This window comes from Suncus etruscus, chromosome 4 (genome assembly GCF_024139225.1).
Source record: "Suncus etruscus isolate mSunEtr1 chromosome 4, mSunEtr1.pri.cur, whole genome shotgun sequence".
In the NCBI taxonomy this organism is placed as follows: Eukaryota; Metazoa; Chordata; class Mammalia; order Eulipotyphla; family Soricidae; genus Suncus; species Suncus etruscus.
Window position 1 is genome coordinate 137,801,173 of NC_064851.1, and position 17,924 is coordinate 137,819,096.

Here is a 17,924-nt window from a genome sequence, read left to right on the forward strand (position 1 = left end):
TACCGTGTGGCCCCAAAAGAAAATGCAGTCCGGAGAGATAGTGCAGTGGTAGGACATTTACCTTGAACATGGATGACCTGGCATCCCATATGGTCCCCTGAATACCACCAAGTGTGGCCCAAAAACAAAAAAAAATGCAGTTTATTCTTTCTTGTCTTTTTTGGGGGGTCATAGTTTTGAAGTCATGTCAGTTTGAATTTTTGGTAGGGGACCCACACTGGGTGGTGCTCAGGGCTGACTCCTGGCCCTATACTCAAGGATCACTCCTTGCAGGGCTTGGGACTATACAGGGTGCAAGGGATAAGATCTGAGTTGATTGTATGCAAGTGAAACACCTTCAAGTTTACATTCTGTAGGGTCTGGGTTTTTTTGTTTGTTTGTTTTGTTTTGTTTTTATTCCCATAATGATGGGATGACTTTCTTGAGTTCTAGAAAACCCGTTTGGAACTTTCAAATATAGCCCCTCAGACATAGTTTGAGGGCTGCAAGTCACAGCACAGGATTGATCTGACAGAAGAGAAATCCAAAAGTGGTTATGGGAGCACGAGCAGCTTTGCCTGTCCTTGGAGGCATGGACTAGAATTTGCTTGACATAACATTCCCTAGGACTAAATTGAAGCTAGCCGGAAGCCCAGAGTGGGGAGAGGGGTGTGTCTGGGTCTGGGGAGGTTGAAAGGAGCAGCTCAGGTGAGGCTTCAGCTGAGGCTTCAGCTCCTTTCAATCCCTGGGCTCTTCTCAGTAGCCAGTGGCAGTGACTTTGATGTGTACTCTAGAGTGTATTTTAAGGTTCTAAGTCACCTGGTCGTGGAGGAGCTAGCTCAAACATGCAGTCTATGTAAAATGCCTAGATTTCCATTCCTACTACTGCATGGTCCCCAGAACACCAACCGGGGTGACCAATCCAGAAATAAAAGAGTAAAACCAGTTAGCCGAAGCAGGTCATTATCAAACTTCCTGCCTCTTTATCCAGAGCTGGCTCCTTTGTAGATTGACATTTTCTTAAAAGTCAAGGAAATGTTCTTTACTATAAATCATGGGTTGTCTTGTCCTCATTTTTACTTTTTGATAGTGTTACTTGTAATCACAGTTAAATTAAACCAGATTTCATGAGTTCTCGCAGTTAATGAGCATTGAAGATCACACATGGTGCGGCCATAGTGATAGCACAGTGGTTGGGTTTTTGCCTTGCACACGGCTGACCCAGGACAGACCTGGGTTCGATTTCTGGGATCCCATATGGTCTCTGAGCCTGTCAGGAGCGATTTCTGAGCACAGAGCCAGAACTAACCTCTGAGCGCCTCCAGGTGTGCCCCCCCCCCCCAAAAAAAAATCACATAGAGAGAGACTCGAATCTAGTCACTGTAATGAGTTGCGCTTAGTCTATTATGGGAGCTGTAGAAAGTAGCATTGGATCTCTCCTAGGTCCCTTCTCTCTCAGAATAGCATACCTTAAACATGAAAGTTTCTTCTTTTGGGGGGAGGGGGTTTGGGCCACACCCAGTGATGCTCAGGGGTTACTCCTGGCTATGCACTCAGAAATTGCTCCTTAATGTATGGGACGCCAGAAATCGAACCTAGGTTTGTCCTGGGTCAGCAAGGCAAATGCCCTACCACTGCCCTATCGCTTAGGCCCTGGAAGATTCTATTTCATCTAAGATTCTAGAAGCACATTAGGTTCAGCTTTATTGACTATCAAAGAAATTATAAAAATAAGATACTTTGTCAAAGGTAGTCCTCATTATCGTCATTAAATGTTTTCCCCAACTCTATTGGACACAGTAAGTTATATTTAAAAATGTTCATTTCTGGGGCCGGGTAGGTGGCGCTGGAGGTAAGGTGTCTGCCTTGCAAGCGCTAGCCAAGGAAGGACCGCGGTTCGATCCCCCGGCGTCCCATATGGTCCCCCCAAGCCAGGGGCGATTTCTGAGCACATAGCCAGGAGTAACCCCTGAGCGTCAAACGGGTGTGGCCCAAAAACCAAAAAAAAAAAAAAAAGTTCATTTCTGCGGGGCAAGAGCAATGGGGTAGGACATTTGTCTTAGATGGCGCTGGCCCAAATTTGAATCTCAGCTCCACATATGGTCCCATAAACCCACCAGGAATGATCTCTTAAGTGCAGAGCAGAGCCAAGAGTAGGTGTTTGTTTTGTCTGTGGCCAGCCCGGTTGATCCCCAACACCAAATGTCCCCTGAGCACTGTTAGATGAGGCCCTACCAATCTCCACCCAAGAATGTTTTTGTTTCTGAGGTTACCACTAGATAAAGGTGTGGGGTGTTTGAACTCACTGTGTGCTGTAGTATATGTGGAGCTGTGTGTTTGGTCCTTACCCCACCAGAAGGGTCTAGGACAGGGGCTCTCCTCATGCTACTAGTTGAAAGTTCCTTATAATCTGGATCACTGAGGTATGCACAAAGGAATCCATTGCTTCATAGAACCCTTACGTTATTTTTCATGTTTCAAAATTGATGTTTTACCACTAAAAATAAAATTCGTCATCATATTTGGGCCATCAGCAGTCATGACTTGTTTTCTCTGGTTTTCTCTGGCATAGTTTTTCATTGATTAAGCAGCTTCTCAGTATGGCCTGTGCTGGGTTTATTCTCAGTTGCAATGATGAAGACAGTCCACAGAGAAATAGGCAGGGTGTGGTGGGGCCCCTCCAACACAGACATAAGACAAAGAGTCTGCTGGATTCTACTCTCAACTTTGAAGGTCTTGTGACAGTTAAGATGGAGGACATCCCCCACCCCTATCTTAAGACTGCAAGAATCTAGGTACTTATGTGTAGCCAACCTCAGCAACAGCAGGAATGACACCTAAGCACTGAGGGTGTAACACGCCCCCTCCTTCAGATTTAATAAAGAAAAGCTTTTTGACTGTGTTCTCAACTACTTCACAAATTTGTGGCCACAGTGGCATTCGTTTGAGATTCTTCCTCTCTTTAGCCTGTTTCAGTCTAGATGCTGCTATTGAGCCTCATTGGGCTTAAACCTTCCACAGAAACTCCATAGTTAGATTTTAAAGGGAGTGGGGAGGACTCTTAGTGTTGACCTTATGCAGTACCCACTACTAGGAAAAGATCTGCCCAGGTGGCTTGTGAGACCTCCTTATGCTGTCTTCGGAGATGCTCAAGGAAGTGGCCCCAACTGTCCCTGGGGTTGGATGAGCAGCAGAGAGCTGGGCTCCTCAGCCTGGCTCAAAGGCATCAGTTACACTTTGCAGAAGCCACTAGTAATACTGAGAAAGACAAAATCAGTAATGCAGATAAACTTTCTGGGAGAACTACCCCGGCACCCCCAGGACTGGTGCCTCATGCTATGCTCAGGCAGGAAGGAGCCTCTCTGTTGAGCTCCCTCTTGACTGAGTCTGCTGGTCATGGTCCACGTTTGGGAATGAGTTAGAGCATGGGACTGCAGTGGTTGCAGGGATGGGGCAGGGACTCAGGTCAGAGGTGAAGAGATGCTTAGGGAAGGTTGAGGAAGGAAGGAACAGGTCTTCATGCTGTTTACTTTCTCTGTTTTAAAGTTTCTGGCTGTATTGCCAGGTGAAGTTTCTCTGAAATTAAGTGAGTTGACAAAGCTCCTTGAGATCACTATCCCTGCAAGGCTCTCGGCCCTGAGTTTAATCTATGCATCTTATATGGTCCCCTGAGCCCACCAGGAGTAACCCCTGAGCATCGCTGGATGTGGCCCAACCACATCACCAACACACAACTCTCCCCATCACAACCAAATAAACTTCTATTGGCAGCCATGTGGAAGCTGGCAAATTTGTGTCTTCAGAATAGCTGTCTTGTCTGCAAGAAGGGTTTTTTTTGTTTTGTTTTTTACAGAGAAAGAGCAGAGGAAGCACATTAGGAACAGTGGGTCACAGTTTGGTGGGTACCCAGCAATCGATAAATTTACTCACCCCAGTGCATCTGACTGCAAATAAAGAAGGTTTCCATTCTCTCTCTTTTTTTTTAATTATATTTATTTTTATTTTGGGTCACACCCGGCAGCACTCAGGGGCCACTTCTGGCTCTATGCTCAGCTCAGAAGTCATTCCTGGCAGGCTCAGGGAACATAGAGGATGCTGGGATTCGAATCGTTCTTCTGCATGCAAAGCAAATGCCCTACTGCTGTGCTTTATCTCTCTAGCCCAGGGGTCTCAAACTCAATTTACCTGGGGGTCGCAGGAAGCAAAGTTGGGGTGATTCTTGAGTGCAGAGTCAGTAGTAAGCCTTGAACATTGGGGGGTGTGACCCAAACAACTAAAACAAAACAAAAAAAAAATTCCTCTAAGGCAGGGCCACAACATGTTGTACAGAAAGCCGCAAACATTCCTCGGGCTGCAAGTTTGAGACCCCTGCTCTAGCCCCTCCATTCTCTTCTCTCTAGGAATCAATGAGGACATAGTCTTACTCCCTAAGCAGACAAGCATCCTGATTCCTAATAATGGATTGAATTTTTCTGGATTAACTTCAGTCGCCCAGGCAGATATATCCATGATTGCCAGCCAGTCTCTGAGCTGGCCCAGGGTACAGAGTGCATCTGATTCTTCCTGGTGCCTTCTGTGCCCACACTGCCTCCACTGTACTGTGCACCAACACGCCACATCCCATCCCCAGGGTCAACAGGACAGAGGAGGGAAAGCATCAAGGGAGGGTCCTGGGTCAACACTCCCACTCAGTGCCCCGTCCACACCAGGGTAAATCCCTGTCCCATTTTACTGAACTTGGTCTTATGTGGATGTTTTTTCAAGGGACTTCTCAAACATTGCCAAGACCCAGCGGAAGGGAAGTTTTAGTATCATTCGCTGGGATGTCCGAAATCACCACCTTGTCTGTCAAGATACAATTGAAACCTGAAGCCTTCTTACCTTCATTATGATATCTGGAGCATTAGAATTTTTAAAGGAGTGTTTTAAAAAAAAAATAAAACCAACAAATTATTAGTGACTAGGTGTGTAGCTTAGTGTGATAGCTGCTTCATATGTAAGGATGTCCTGAGTTCAGGCGCTGCTACTAGTAACTGGAACAAGAAGTCTTCCAGTCAAAGACTCACACTGATGATGGGGGAAGCACATGTCCTCAACATCCCTTTCCCAAGAACCTAGAAACCCAGTTGGTTGCCTTGAGTCAGGGACTTGGGGTTTCTGGCCAACCTCATATGTCACCCCACATTGTAGGGAGCCACTGATGTGAAAGTCATACCTCGTCGTACCTCCTCCACTCTTGGCTGCTATGTGGCTGACAGGGATTCCCTTCTCCACCCAAGTTTCACTGAGGTTCCTGACAGCCTTGCCTGGGACCCCTGGTCACGCCGCACCATTGCCAGCTTGTTTCCACACCCTTACTCACAGGAAAGTAAACTTCGAGGTGTTGTTGAGTTTGGGGGCTTGTTTGCTTTCGTTTTGTTTGACTTTTGGGCCACAGCCAGCAGTTTCAGGAGCCACTCCCAGCTCTATGCTTGGGGGTCATGTGCAGTGCTTCTGGAAGGCTGGCAGTGCTAGGGCCACACCCTCAAACAAAGCTGCTGCTCCGCCTCATAGTAGAGATAGGGTGGGGCACTTCACTGACTGCATAAGAATTAGTTGGCGATCACTGTATGGACTGTGAGGTCCATGAGTCCCTGCTGGCTCTCCGAAGCACCCTTATCCCAGTTTGCCCTGTGACCCTGGGCATCCCCTAGGCCCGCTGACTGGTCAGTTTGGACAGGTACTGAAAGCCAGCTAGGAGCAACTGCTTCTCCTCACCAGGTTTCTAGCACTGGACTCAGGGGCACTGTCCCACACACTGGCACACACACGTGTGCACACGCCCCCACACCCTGGTGCTTGTTGGCCCTTGAATGGACCCTTCATGGAAGCTTTGGACCCAGTCTGTGAGAACCAGGCATCAGCAGCTGGCAGCTTGGCTTTTCCCTCCTAGGAGATGCAGGCGTGTCAGTGGCATCTCTCCCTGAGCTGCTTGCTCTTCCCATGTCGTGGCCCTGGGGGCAGGCCTGGGCCTCAGCACAATGAGCAGGAAAGGTTCAGTAATGGGGTTTAGGGCCGTGCATCTCCCCCAGCGGCCCTAGTCCTGCCCCCAAAGGCTCCATGCTGGGTCTCCCAGGCTCTCCTGCTGCTTTTCTCCCTTTGCTCCTCAGGGTCTGCCTGGCATGGGGACTCCCGACTACAGGACTGGTGGGTGCTTGCGGCTTTTTTCTGTGCTTTATATTGCCCCTCCCCTTCCTCTGAGTTGGAGGGTGAAGGGCAAAGCCCAGAGGTGACCAGAAGGAAGAATGAGGGTCAGGGATTGGGCTGGGGATCTGGGGCTGGGTGTTCAGATTTGAAAGCAGCTGTTTGGTAACCACTAACTCTCCCCTTATTCTTTTCTTGCAGATGAGCTCACAGTGCCTGCACTTTACCCCAGTAGCCCTGAAGTGTGGGCCCCGTACCCTCTGTACCCAGCGGAGTTAGCGCCTGCTCTACCTCCTCCTGCTTTCACCTACCCCGCTTCACTGCATGCCCAGGTAATTTATACCCATCGGCCACGACGCCACTCACTCCTCCACCCGTCCTTTCAAAGCCGGTCCCCAGAGCTCACCGAACACTAACACCTGTTGCGCCTAACAGACCCACCCCCAGACTCGACTCCCCCTCTCCATCCAGCTGCTCTCCTCCAGGACTCCAGGACCATCTGAGAGCCAGGGCATCACCCACTGCCTGATGCCTGACCCCAGCGACACCTTTCTCTTCCTTTATGACCTCACCTCCGTGTCACACATCAGAAGGCCCAGGTCACCTCCTAGCACCCCCCTGACCCCCAGAGCAGAGCCTGGTGGTGTGTCTCTGTAGTGAGATTTCAGCTGGACTGGGGAGAGATCAGGGCCCAAAGAAAAGGTTGGGAGTTTCCAGGACAAAGACGGTGCTCAGTAATGCATGTTAGAGAAAAGATGAAGGGCTCCTTTTTCCTGTTTTCGGAAACCCTCTAAGAGAAGGAGGCAGTATAGTGTCTGGGACAAAATTACAGGCTAAGGGAGAGTTCTCACTTCAGACCACCTTTGTGTTAAGAATAGCCTGCATTTCCTAGACAGACTCTTCTGCTGCTGCACCAAAATGAGGGGCTCCCCTCTGTCTCCCCTGGGTAACACTTGTTTCTTACAGCTTTGCTTTCTGTTTAACTCCTTGCCAGTGTTGGGACTCAATTGCCATGGTCAGTTGTAAGCAAAATAGTAAACAAGAAGCCCAAATGATGGTATAGTGGTAGGCTATTTTGCCTTGCACAGAGTGACCCAGATTCTATCCCTTGCACATCCTCCTGTTGGTTCCCTGAGCACCACCAGGCATTCCAGAATGTAGAAGAACCTTAGTAACCAATCCTGAACTTCATTGGGCCAAACAAAATGAATGAATTTGCATTTGCCTGAGGCCATATATAAGCATAAAAACCCTGTTTAAAAACCTTTTTTTTTTAAATGGGTTGCCCCGAGCAGGTGGTTTTGTTTTATGTAGTGTTTGTAGGGCTGGATGAAAGATTTTCAGAAATCTCTTCTTTTTCCCTTTAATCTCTGAGGCTGCTCTGGGCCTGCTGTATAATAAGGATGAGGAGACTTTGGGGCAGGGGTCCCCAGCAGGCCAAGCAGGCACTCTTCAGAGAAGGATCCCCCATGCCAGGAGAAGGATGTGATGGAAAGTAGTATAAGCAGAGGACTTGGTATTAAAGGACCTCACAGGGCAGGATTATATGGAGACTTGTGCCCGGTCTCTAGAATAACTGCACTTTTCCGTCCTTCCTTTGCTCTGTGCCCTTTTCTCATTCTTTCTCCTCTCCGGTGCTCACCTCTTCTCACAACAGTCCATAGCAGGGGAAGGAAGGCAGGACAGATGTGTGGGTCTTCTTGAGTTCAATAGGTATCAGTGTAGCTGCAAGGGCACCTGTTAGTGGATCTGATTAAGTCTGATGAGAGCAAAAGTTGATGACTACCAGAGGGCCAGAGCGATAGCACAACCAACTCAGTCCCTAGCATCACATATGGCCTCCTGAGCTCAAATACAAGAAAATGCCTTGAGCGCCATCAGATATGGCCCTGCCCTGAAATGCAAACAATAAATGCCACAAGAGGGTACCTACTACTTCTTACCGTCTTCTAAATATCTGGGACTTTGTTGCTTGACAGCAGGGCCTTTTGCCAATATCCTAAAGAATCTACACTTGCAAGTAGCCAGAAATGACTGGGAAAAGTGGCTTTGGTTCATGGTATCTGGGTCATTTATTGATTTGTTGATAAAGTGTGTCTAGGGAAATGGTAAAAGTTGCTTAAGAGAGTGGGAGGAGCTCGTGGCCTGTGAGCCAGGATGGGACGGAGAAGGACAAGATGAGAGGACTCGGCCTTAACCTGGGGTCCTTCCCGGATCTTAACCTGGGGTCCTTCCCGGATCTTCAGCTTTTCCTGTCTCATGGTTCCAAGTCTGGGGATGTGGCCATAGACTGCTGCTGGTTTAGATCCTTCCCAGTGCACCCACATATCTAAAATAACTGGTGGACAGTCGGGCTCTTGGCTTCTCTGCCCAGTGTGAGACTCATAGAATGAATCAATAGAGGCTTTACTGAGGAGACGCACGGGAGAAGATGGAGCATTTCTCAGAGTCCACGTGTGACTTGGTGGCCAGATGAGGGCTCTCAACTCTCAGGCTTTGTTCTACCTACCCTCCCTCTCTATGGGCTTCACCAGACTAACTTATTTAATTTTGGATGGAAAAAGGCTCGTCTCCAGTGACTCCCGGGATCCAGTTTCTCTCCATGTAGAGAAGAAGCATGAAAGAAGAAATGTGGAGACAAAAGACCAGGCAGAACTTAACCTTCACACAAAGGGCCTAACCGGCGATAGAACAGAACAGAGCGTCCCATTATGGATAATTCCATTTTTATTTTGGCAATTTTATTGTATGTCTTTGAAGAAGCTTTTGAGTAAGTTTGTTTTTCTTGGCAATGTTGTGCTCTGTTTTGAGACGTGGATTTTTTTTTTCTTCTAGTGTTTCTCTCCTGAAGCAAAGCCCAACACACCTGTCTTTTGTCCACTTCTCCAGCAAATTAGATTTGTCTCTGGGAATGTGTTTGTAACGTATCAGCCTACTGCAGACCAGCAGAGGGAGCTCCCATGCTGAATTTGCTCATTAGCTACTCTCCACAGCCCACCCCATCCCACCCCACCATTCCCCAACCCCTCTTTTTTTTTTTTTTTGCAAAAAACAAAAAAAGAAAAAAAATTCTTGGCAACATTTGAGAGATTTCAATAAAAGTTTAAATCAGAGAAAACATGGTTTTAAGTAGACTTCAGCGTTTGTTTCATATTTGTGATGCATTTGTTATATGGTGGTATTTGTGGCAGATTCCGGAAGATGTGAATCCCTGAACTCTAATATCAAAAGGGCCCAGAGCTGAACCATCCACCCATATCCCAAGGTGCTATTTGTATCTTGGGCTTCTGGACCAGCGATAGTGTTTGTGTAAGATTCTGGTTGTAGCCTCCAGGGACCCTTCAGCAAGGCTGGTCTGATCTCCCTTAGCCACTGGGACTCAGCTGAGAGATTCGTCCTGCCAAGCAAACAGGCCATGGAAGACAGACCTACCTTGAGAAGCCCAAGAAAGTCCCAGGCCTGGCTCCACCTTAGCTGCACACTTTGGTCTGGTGCCTCTGTCTAAACCCAAGATGCTTAATTGACATCAAATCCCAGATGTTAAGGGAATATCGGGTGAGGGTAGCTGGACCCTCGACCGCTATACTCAGACGAAGGAAACACTTGGTGCCGCACACATCTGATTTCTGAGGAAAGAGAGGTCTGTTGACTTTCCAGGCTGCCCATGTTTGAAACATAAATGTGCCATGTAGCAGGAGAGGGCCACATCACAGTGGCTTTGAACAGAATCATCCTTTGACGAGAACTTGCAGCTGTTGCTGTGACCCCACATACACGAACCTCGACTGTTTAGGCTACCCTTTTGCTTTTAGTCTTGGTGGTGGGAACAGAGAGGATCAATCACAAGCTTTGCCTTCACCACATTTTAGAAATGATTTTACTTTTTCTTGCATCTCCACCCCTACCTTGTCCCAACACTGGGTCAGTACTTCAGGTAAGTACGACTCAGACAAGTCCTGTTTCGTGTTTTCACAGGCCTGCTCTGGCAGCTTATGCTAGAGCCACAGTCCTACATATCACCCAAAAGCCCTAAAACTGGAAGGCTTCCTACAGTCACACCGGCCTCTGAGGAGGTCCCATATGACCCTCTGAAAATGTTTTCAACATTAAACCCAAAATAAACTCTGAATGGACTATGGGAAGGTTCAGAGGCTGACAGGAAGGAGGGAGCATGCAGACAGAGGACGAGAAATGGTGTGTGGGTGGCTGCTGCCAGGATGTAGCTCTTGAGAACAGCATTTCAGACCTATCTCACTGAACAAAATGTCCTTGAGCTTCGGAATCGAGACACAGTCATATTAGGCAGAGACCCCAGGCAAGTCTCTCCTGCTCTGACTCTGGCCGAGGTGGGAGTTTCATCGAGTATCCATTCGGCCACTTGTCCTGCCTCGCTGGTCACTCCGTTCTCCATAAAGACTGGCAGAACCTTGCTAAACATAACTTTCTATTGTCCGCAGCTGGAAAATAAAGGCTGGACAAAGTGCACTGGCCTTATTCCTACCAAGAGCAGAACTCTGGGGAATCCATGGGGCCAGGTGAGCTGGGTTTGTACCTGAACACATATCTCTCCCTTGTCAGCATCACCGAACCCCTTTCCTTTCCTTGCTGTGCTGTGATCCCCGGTGCAGGCAGTAGATCAGGGTGCAGTGTGTTTTGTGGAGCAGCATGGCTGCATACAGCCACTGAGCAATGTTCTTTCTCCACTGGGCTTCAGCTTTTAGGACTCAGAATCTTTCCAGCCGAACACATCAAGAAGACCTAGCACAGAGTGGCTTAGGTGAATACCTGCCTTAGCAGTATTTGATTTCCTTGTTTATTGGGGGAGACATACCTGTGGTACTCATGGCATCATATAGTGTGCCATGGATTGAACCCTAGTCAGCCACATGCAAGGCAATATGTAAGCCACATACAACCTACTGTACTATCAACCTTCTCCTAACAGGCATTTGGCTTTTCACCCAGGAGAAGGTGAAACTTGGGACTAGCCATGCCTGAGCCTGTTTTGACATGTTGTCCCACCATGGCCTGGATGTCCTGCCAGTAACCCCAGGGGGACTGCCAAGCCATCAAGCCGTCACAGGGAAACTAGGGGTCACTGAGGCCAGGTGAGCACCATGAGGCATCCCAGAAGGCTGCCAGCCTCCCCAAGCACCACTACCTTCTTGGCTACTCGAGTGAGGTCTGCAGCTCATGTCAGCCCAAGGACCTTGACCCCCAAAGGAAGTCTCCCTCGCAGCCAGGCCCACACATGCCTGCCAGAAGCGAGCCTCTCCCAACAGGAAGTGGACACCAAGTGGAAAAGAGTTGCATTTCCCAAGAGATCTCGAGGTCTGTACGTTGCTTCACTCAGGCCTGTCCCTGAACTCTCCAGCTGTCTCGTCGTCTTCCTCTCAGCAGAGAAACTGGAGAGGCGAAAGGCCCACAGGTCCGCTCGCCTTCCTAGACTTTCCAGGTCCTCCTTTCCTTAGTCATTGACGGGGCTTCTGCCCTTCTTGTTCACAGGCATGTGAAGCCATGTTTTGGGACTTGGAGGACAATTTTTTTAGACTTGTGGCTAAAGTGGTCAAGCCAATGTTCTACCTGCTCTTGTTCCTGCTGTCACGGCCTGACCTGATCTCTGCTGCATTGGGTTTGGAACTTACAAGGAAGGGAGATACTCTTGACACTGCATTGGCAGGGCCCCTCCTTGGCACTCTTCCTTTGTTCTTTTGCAATTCACCCCCTTGGAGGACTGTTCCTGAGAATTATGACCACAAAGGGGCATCTGACCAGGGTGCTCTGAACCTAACACAGTTTGGGAGCTCAGGGTTCAGAGATGGAACCCACGATTTCAACGGCACTTTGTACCCACTCTGCTTCCCCTAGAATTTTAGGCAAGTTTCCACCAGCTCACTGGGTGATTGAACACCATCCACTTCTTGGAGTGACTCAGGGTAAGGGTGAAAGCTTGGCTTTGCACTGTCCTCATATAAATGCCTGTCCATTCTGTCTGCTCTTGTACAGATTAGATGGTGCAGGCAAGACCCTTGGCTTCTGAGCCTGTGCTTTCTAGAAAGCTTAGGGAGCACCAGAGGCCCTTCCAGGGGAAACGGGGGCCTGTTTGTCAAGAAGAGGAGAGCTCAGGATGCCAGAGGCTCAGGATAGGTCTTGAGCTGTGGCCCCAAATCAGATGGCAAATCCTTTAAAATGAGAGAAGCCGAGCATGGCTGGCAGATTCAAAATAGTGATCCTCTGACATATGAGTCCTGATAGCTCTCCGCAAACAAAAGCAAAGCTTGAGAAACTTTGGAATTAAACACAGTCTTAATGACAAGAAAGTGAACTTCTTGAAGAAAACCTATTGTGACAGGAGGAAAAAGGGAAAATCAACTCCACATGTTTTATTCAGCATTGGTGCCCTCGATGTGGGAGGCCAGGACATGGTGACAGGAAGGGAAAGTGGGGCACCACAACTTCAAGCCTCATCTGCCCCCACCACAAAATGCTGTTCACTTCACTGAGCCTGGCTCCTGGGAGCTTCTAATGGCCCTTGATGGCAAATGTTGTTAAAAATTAACAGCTGACAAAATCAAATATGGATAACTGACAGGCTTGGTGGACTGGCTCTGACATGGGCATTACATGCCTGGGCGCCCTCGTCCAGTGGCATCCTGCAAGAACTTCTAGCATTGTCAGGGGTACCACATGCCTTCTCAAAAGTCAGAAACCCAGCTTGCATTTTGGCCAGATGGGGCAAGTTTCTGAGCCCAGCCAGAACCATGTCACCAAAAGCTTGTTTTGTAGAGCCTTACCTCTCTGGGACTTAGCAGGTAGATTCACAGGCCTCAGCTAGAAGAATCTAGATCTGCAGTTCTGGGTTTTTACCTCAGCTTTGAGCCACCAACCAGTCTGGTGAAACCTGCCATGGGCTGGAACACTGGTTGGATCCTCTCATTCCCGGCTGGAGGGTATGTGTGTATTACATACATGCTTTGTCTACTTGGTTGATTGCCCTAGACAGGAACCATTAGATGCTGGAGTAGAAGGCCCCTGAGAGCTGGGGTAGGAGTCTCTCATGGTACAGGGATCTTGCTGAGAGGTGCTCATTTGGCCAATGCTACATCAAATGTGCCAAAGGCCGCTATTTACAAGAGCATCTAGAGGCTTCCCATATGGAGCATTGTCTTCTGTGTTGATGGGCATCATCTCCAACTCATTTGGACCAGAGTTTGGAGTTTACAGCACAGGAAACTAACTTCAAATCAGACAACTTCAAAAGTTTGCTGTCAGACTTGACATGTTTTATATGACCTTACTGCTCAGAGCCAGCAGCTAGACCCAGAGTTAGTGTGGCTGAGGTAATTCTAGTGGAAGAAGCGAGGTAGTTGGCCAAATTGGCTGTCAGGGGGTGCCAGCTTGGGGTTGGTGGTAGTGGTAGACTCCCCCCTGAGAATGAATATCTCTGATGTCATAAACCGTTCCCACGAGAGCTTGGATGCCAGACATAGTACAGGGGTATGGTACTTATCAAGCATGCAGGCAAAAAATGGTTTGACCCCTTAACACTGCATCTTGTCCCCTGAGCACTGCAAGAAGTGACTAAAGACAGACGGGTGTGGCCCCTCAAAAATATATTTCCTAGAGAAGGTATGCAGCAGTTTCTCAGGGTGCAACAGGTCTGGTGATATTACAGCTTTAGTTTTGCTGAGGGCTTGGATGTCACATTGGCATGCCTAAGCCTCTTGGATTCACCAAATGTCACTCCTGAAAGACCTTCAAGACCAATATGTCTCAACACCCACCCTGCTAATAACGCTTACATAATGAGTAAGATGGTGTGGTCAGTTAAACTTGTGAAACCCAGAGATCTATCCTGTCCGTCCATTTTCCTCATTCCACAATGAATCAGCCTTTGCATCCCTACATGATAAGAGATAGCCAAGATGTGAGCCTGTGTTTTTCACATTGTTAAGTAGGTGGCATCTCTGGAGCAGCAGCCACCTTCCAGCCACACTCTGAAACTATATGAATCACCCTCAGCTTTTGGAGCTGGTAGGAGCAAACGTGTGGGTCCCACCTTTAGGGTTTCTGCATTTTTTGACACGGTCCATGTGATGGCAGGGGCTATGGGGTCATTCTCTTTTAAAATATACTCTTCTGGATTTTTCTGTTTCCCAAAGAAAACCAAGAGACTATTTGTTTCTAACAGATAACCATGAGCAAAAGAGGTTTCTCACAAGTGCTTCTGACCTTGTACCGGCCAGGCTGAACAAGTGAGATCCCAGGACAGGCTGGTGCTCGGCCCATGCTCACGACGCCACTGTGGGGCTGAGGGTCAGGCAGGGGCTCCATGCTGGAAGCCAGTCAAGGTCTGTCTGTCCTTGGCAGCACTTTTGGGAACATGATTTCTGTATGTATTTTAATCCTCTTGGCCCTCGTTTCCTCATCTATAAATGGAAGACGATGGAAATTTTTGTATGGCGACTTTTCTGCTTTCTCTAGCATTCCGTTTTGTTTTTATTCTGAGTTTGTTCTCCTTGGGTATCTTGGTGCCCCTCCTCCGAGTCTATCCATCACTGACATCAGACTGGGCTTGTGTGTTGGGGACTTCAGGACTATGCATAGAGAACCCCCTCCCCCACTTGTGAGAAGGGTTTTGAGCCCCTGTGAGGGGATAGGTAGTTCCAGCTGGCCTTGGCCCCAGGGTGTGAGCTGAGGTAGCAGTACCTCACCTGTGGGGTTGCAGTGAAGTGCCCGTTGTTCCCTGTTTCTCCTTGTTCACCATGTAAGGCACAGAAGATACATGAGTCTTGAGGTGGTAAGGTGGAGGCTCTGAAGAACTCTAGAAGCTCCTGAAGTTCAGGATTCTGTCAGGTTGTGCAAGTATGTGAGAAGTACGGGAAAAAGAGATGTGCCAGAGTGTGGAGAAAATGTGGGAAAGGTAAGAGAGAAAAGTGCAAGCTCCTTTCTGCAGCTGGGACCATCTCCAGGTGCTGAAGCTCAGAGTAGCATTTCCGGCCGAGCTGTGTAAGGAGACAGAGCAACGTCTTGGGCAGGAGTAGTGCAGTGTCTTGGGTCCCCAAACCAGAGCAGAATGAGTAGCCCAAATAGACAGGGAACTGTCTGGAGGCAGTAGCCAGTGCGTGACCAACGGTCTGCACTCACCTCTTGGTCTGGAGCAGCCAAGGGGCCATTGAGAAAGTCAGCACTGCCCTCTGCTGGAGGTGAGAGTGCAGTTGCTGCTGAAGACTGGTAGAGGAAGCCACCCTGGGGTGTCATTGCTGGGGTGGGCACAGTGGTATCAAAGCAGGACACACAGATGCATTTGGGGACTTGCTTCTGTCCCATATCACCACACCCTCCCTGAGTTTATGTGGTTGACCAGTGCTGAGCACTGGGTCACCCTGGGGTGCTGGGTGGGGCCAGGCAGGCAAGGGCCAAGAGTTCAGAGACTGAGGCTGAGCCTGGCCACAGAGCCACTGCTGCCCCTGCCCCCACACACCCCTACATCAGACAGGCCGCACTATCCGCTCCTGCACCCAACACCCTTCCTGCCTCCTGCTGTGAAGCCCCATGGTGGGCCCAGCGCCAGCCCACCCAGGCTGTACCAGTACAGCACTGCACTCATTGCACCACGTGTTAGGGTCCCAGGCCCCCCAACCCTCACCCTGTCTCAGGAAGGCTGCCCTGGTCTGCTTTTTGCTCAGTGAGCAAGTGGATCCCTCTTGGACCCAGGAGCCATGGGTAGGTACAAGTCGTTTCTGTGTCTCCCTCTCTCCTTGCCCTACTTTCACTCTAATTTTTTAGTGATACGTGTGTGTGCACATGTGTGCATGTAGGTGTGATGCCAGGGTTACACCTGACTTCACCTGGGCAAAGTCTGAGTTGCACTCTACAATTCCCAAGGTAATGCTGGGGGGGGGGGGTTTAGGGACACACCCAAAGGTGCTCAGGGGATCATATGTGGTACCATAATCCATCCTGGGTCAGCCACATGCATGACAAATCCCATCACCACTCTACTGTTACTCCAGCCCCGTTTTGGTTTTTGAACACTGAGGGGTCATTTCAGCCCCTCATTGTAATTGCTGTGGTTATTGAAAATGACCCATTCCAGGGCCGGCGAGGTGGTGCTAGAGGTAAGGTATCTAGCGCTAGCCAAGGAAAGATTGTGATCCCATAAGCCCCCCCCCCCAAGCCAGGGGCAATTCCTGAGCATCAAACGGGTGTGGCCCGAAAAACCAAAAAAGAAAAAAAAAAAGAAAATGACCATTCCTCCCTGAGTCAAGTCCCTTATGGTGACCTGAGTACAGCCTTGCTCTCATCCTGTATAGGCCATCCAGGATCACCCCCCTCAACTCACTCTCTGTGGGATACCCCACTGCCATACTCTTAATCCCAGTTGGCCAAGAGTTTCCAGAGCAGGAAGGTCAGGTTGCAGTGTACATGACTATATTCCAGGTGCCCAACATCAAGATACATGGTCTGAACAATCAGGCCAGCTGAGGAAAGAGACGTCACCCCCATTTGAGAATCTAAACCTGCTTTAAACAGAAGATGAGCTTTAGCCCAGCATCACATTCATCTCTGGAAACCTTGGGGGGGTTGGGATGGCTGGTGAAAGGTGAAATTCTCGTGAACCCTTTCTCCTCCCCACCCCCATCCCCAGTATTGGAGGAGAGCCAGAAAGCTACGTGTTGTCCTGATCGGAGGTCATTGACAGCCCACCTGCCCTTTTGTTTATTCCCATTTTCCTCAGCACAAGACCTGGAACATTCTGCCCTATGGACAAACTTGATTCAGTCCTTTTGGGTGACTCAGTGATCTGTCAAGACCCCTTTCCTAGAGGAAGAGAAGAGGATTCTTTGAGATGGGCCCCCACGAGTACAGTGGGGTCAGAACAGCCCCTTAATGATCAAAGGGAGTGCGTAGCTAGGGCAGGGACCCCAGCCTGGTGTTGCCGAATGAACCAGCCGGATGGGACCTTGGATTGGTGGGGAGCTTGGAAAGATGGGGGGGGGGGGGCTGCTATGTCATGATGGTCACATGTGGCCTTGGCAAGGCAGAATGCTACGGGAAGATGGTCCCAGGAGATGGGGTTTACATCCTTCTCCCAATGTCTTTGCAGATGCGCTGGTTCCCTCCCTCAGAGGCTACTTCTCAGGGCTGGAAATCCCGTCAGTTCTGCTGAACTCTATGTAAGTAACTGGGTTCAACCTCCGTTTGCAGGCAGAGGGTGGGTGGCAGCAGCTCCTGCTCAGTAAACCTCTTCCCTGGTGGTCCTTGTGAAGGACTCAGCACTGCCTCTGAGGGGAAAGCGAGGAGTACTGGTCTGAACCCCGGCCTCCCTGCTGAGGACAGCTGGACAGTCAGACTCAGAGCAAGGACTAAGATTCCCCCAGTGAAGCAACTCATCCTCTTCCCATGCCTACCCCTTATATGGGGTTCCCTGCCACTATCTTTGACTGTCAGCATTGGTTTCCGGGCATACAGTCTTACAGATTGCAAAACGCTTGGGTCTGCAACACTCTGCATGCTGTTTTTTTATTTATTTTGGTTTTGGTTTTAGGTCACACACACCCAGGGGTGCTATGGACTTACTCCTGGTTCTGTGCTGTGCTTGAAAAGGAGGGCAGGGGCCCGGAGAGATAGCACAGCGGTAAGGCGTTTGCCTTACGCGCAGATGGACGGTGGTTCAAATCCGGCATCCCATATGGTCCCCCGAGCCTGCCAGGAGTGATTTCTGAGCATGGAGCCAGGAGTAACCCCTGAGCACTGCT

General features: G+C 49.3%; 2 protein-coding genes across 4 annotated transcripts in view; one reads left to right on the top strand and one right to left on the bottom strand.

Moving 5' to 3' along the window:
• RBPMS (RNA binding protein, mRNA processing factor) overlaps window positions 1-17,924 on the top strand; it is a 191,057-nt gene that overhangs the window by 163,749 nt on the left and 9,384 nt on the right. Inside the window, exons 6-7 of one of the 3 annotated variants that reach the window (XR_007494884.1) lie at window positions 6,364-6,494; window positions 17,273-17,342. Coding sequence is in view for 1 of the 3 variants with exons in the window: in XM_049772409.1 (XP_049628366.1) it covers window positions 6,364-6,494; window positions 8,998-9,129 (263 nt within the window). In the remaining 2 variants the exon portion in view is untranslated. Of the gene's footprint in view, window positions 1-6,363; window positions 6,495-8,997; window positions 9,163-17,272; window positions 17,343-17,924 lie in introns of those variants that run through there. The other 2 variants (XM_049772409.1, XR_007494885.1) reach the window with 2 other exon arrangements.
• Window positions 1-17,924, bottom strand: part of GTF2E2 (general transcription factor IIE subunit 2) — a 188,033-nt gene that overhangs the window by 95,270 nt on the left and 74,839 nt on the right. The window lies entirely within an intron of this gene.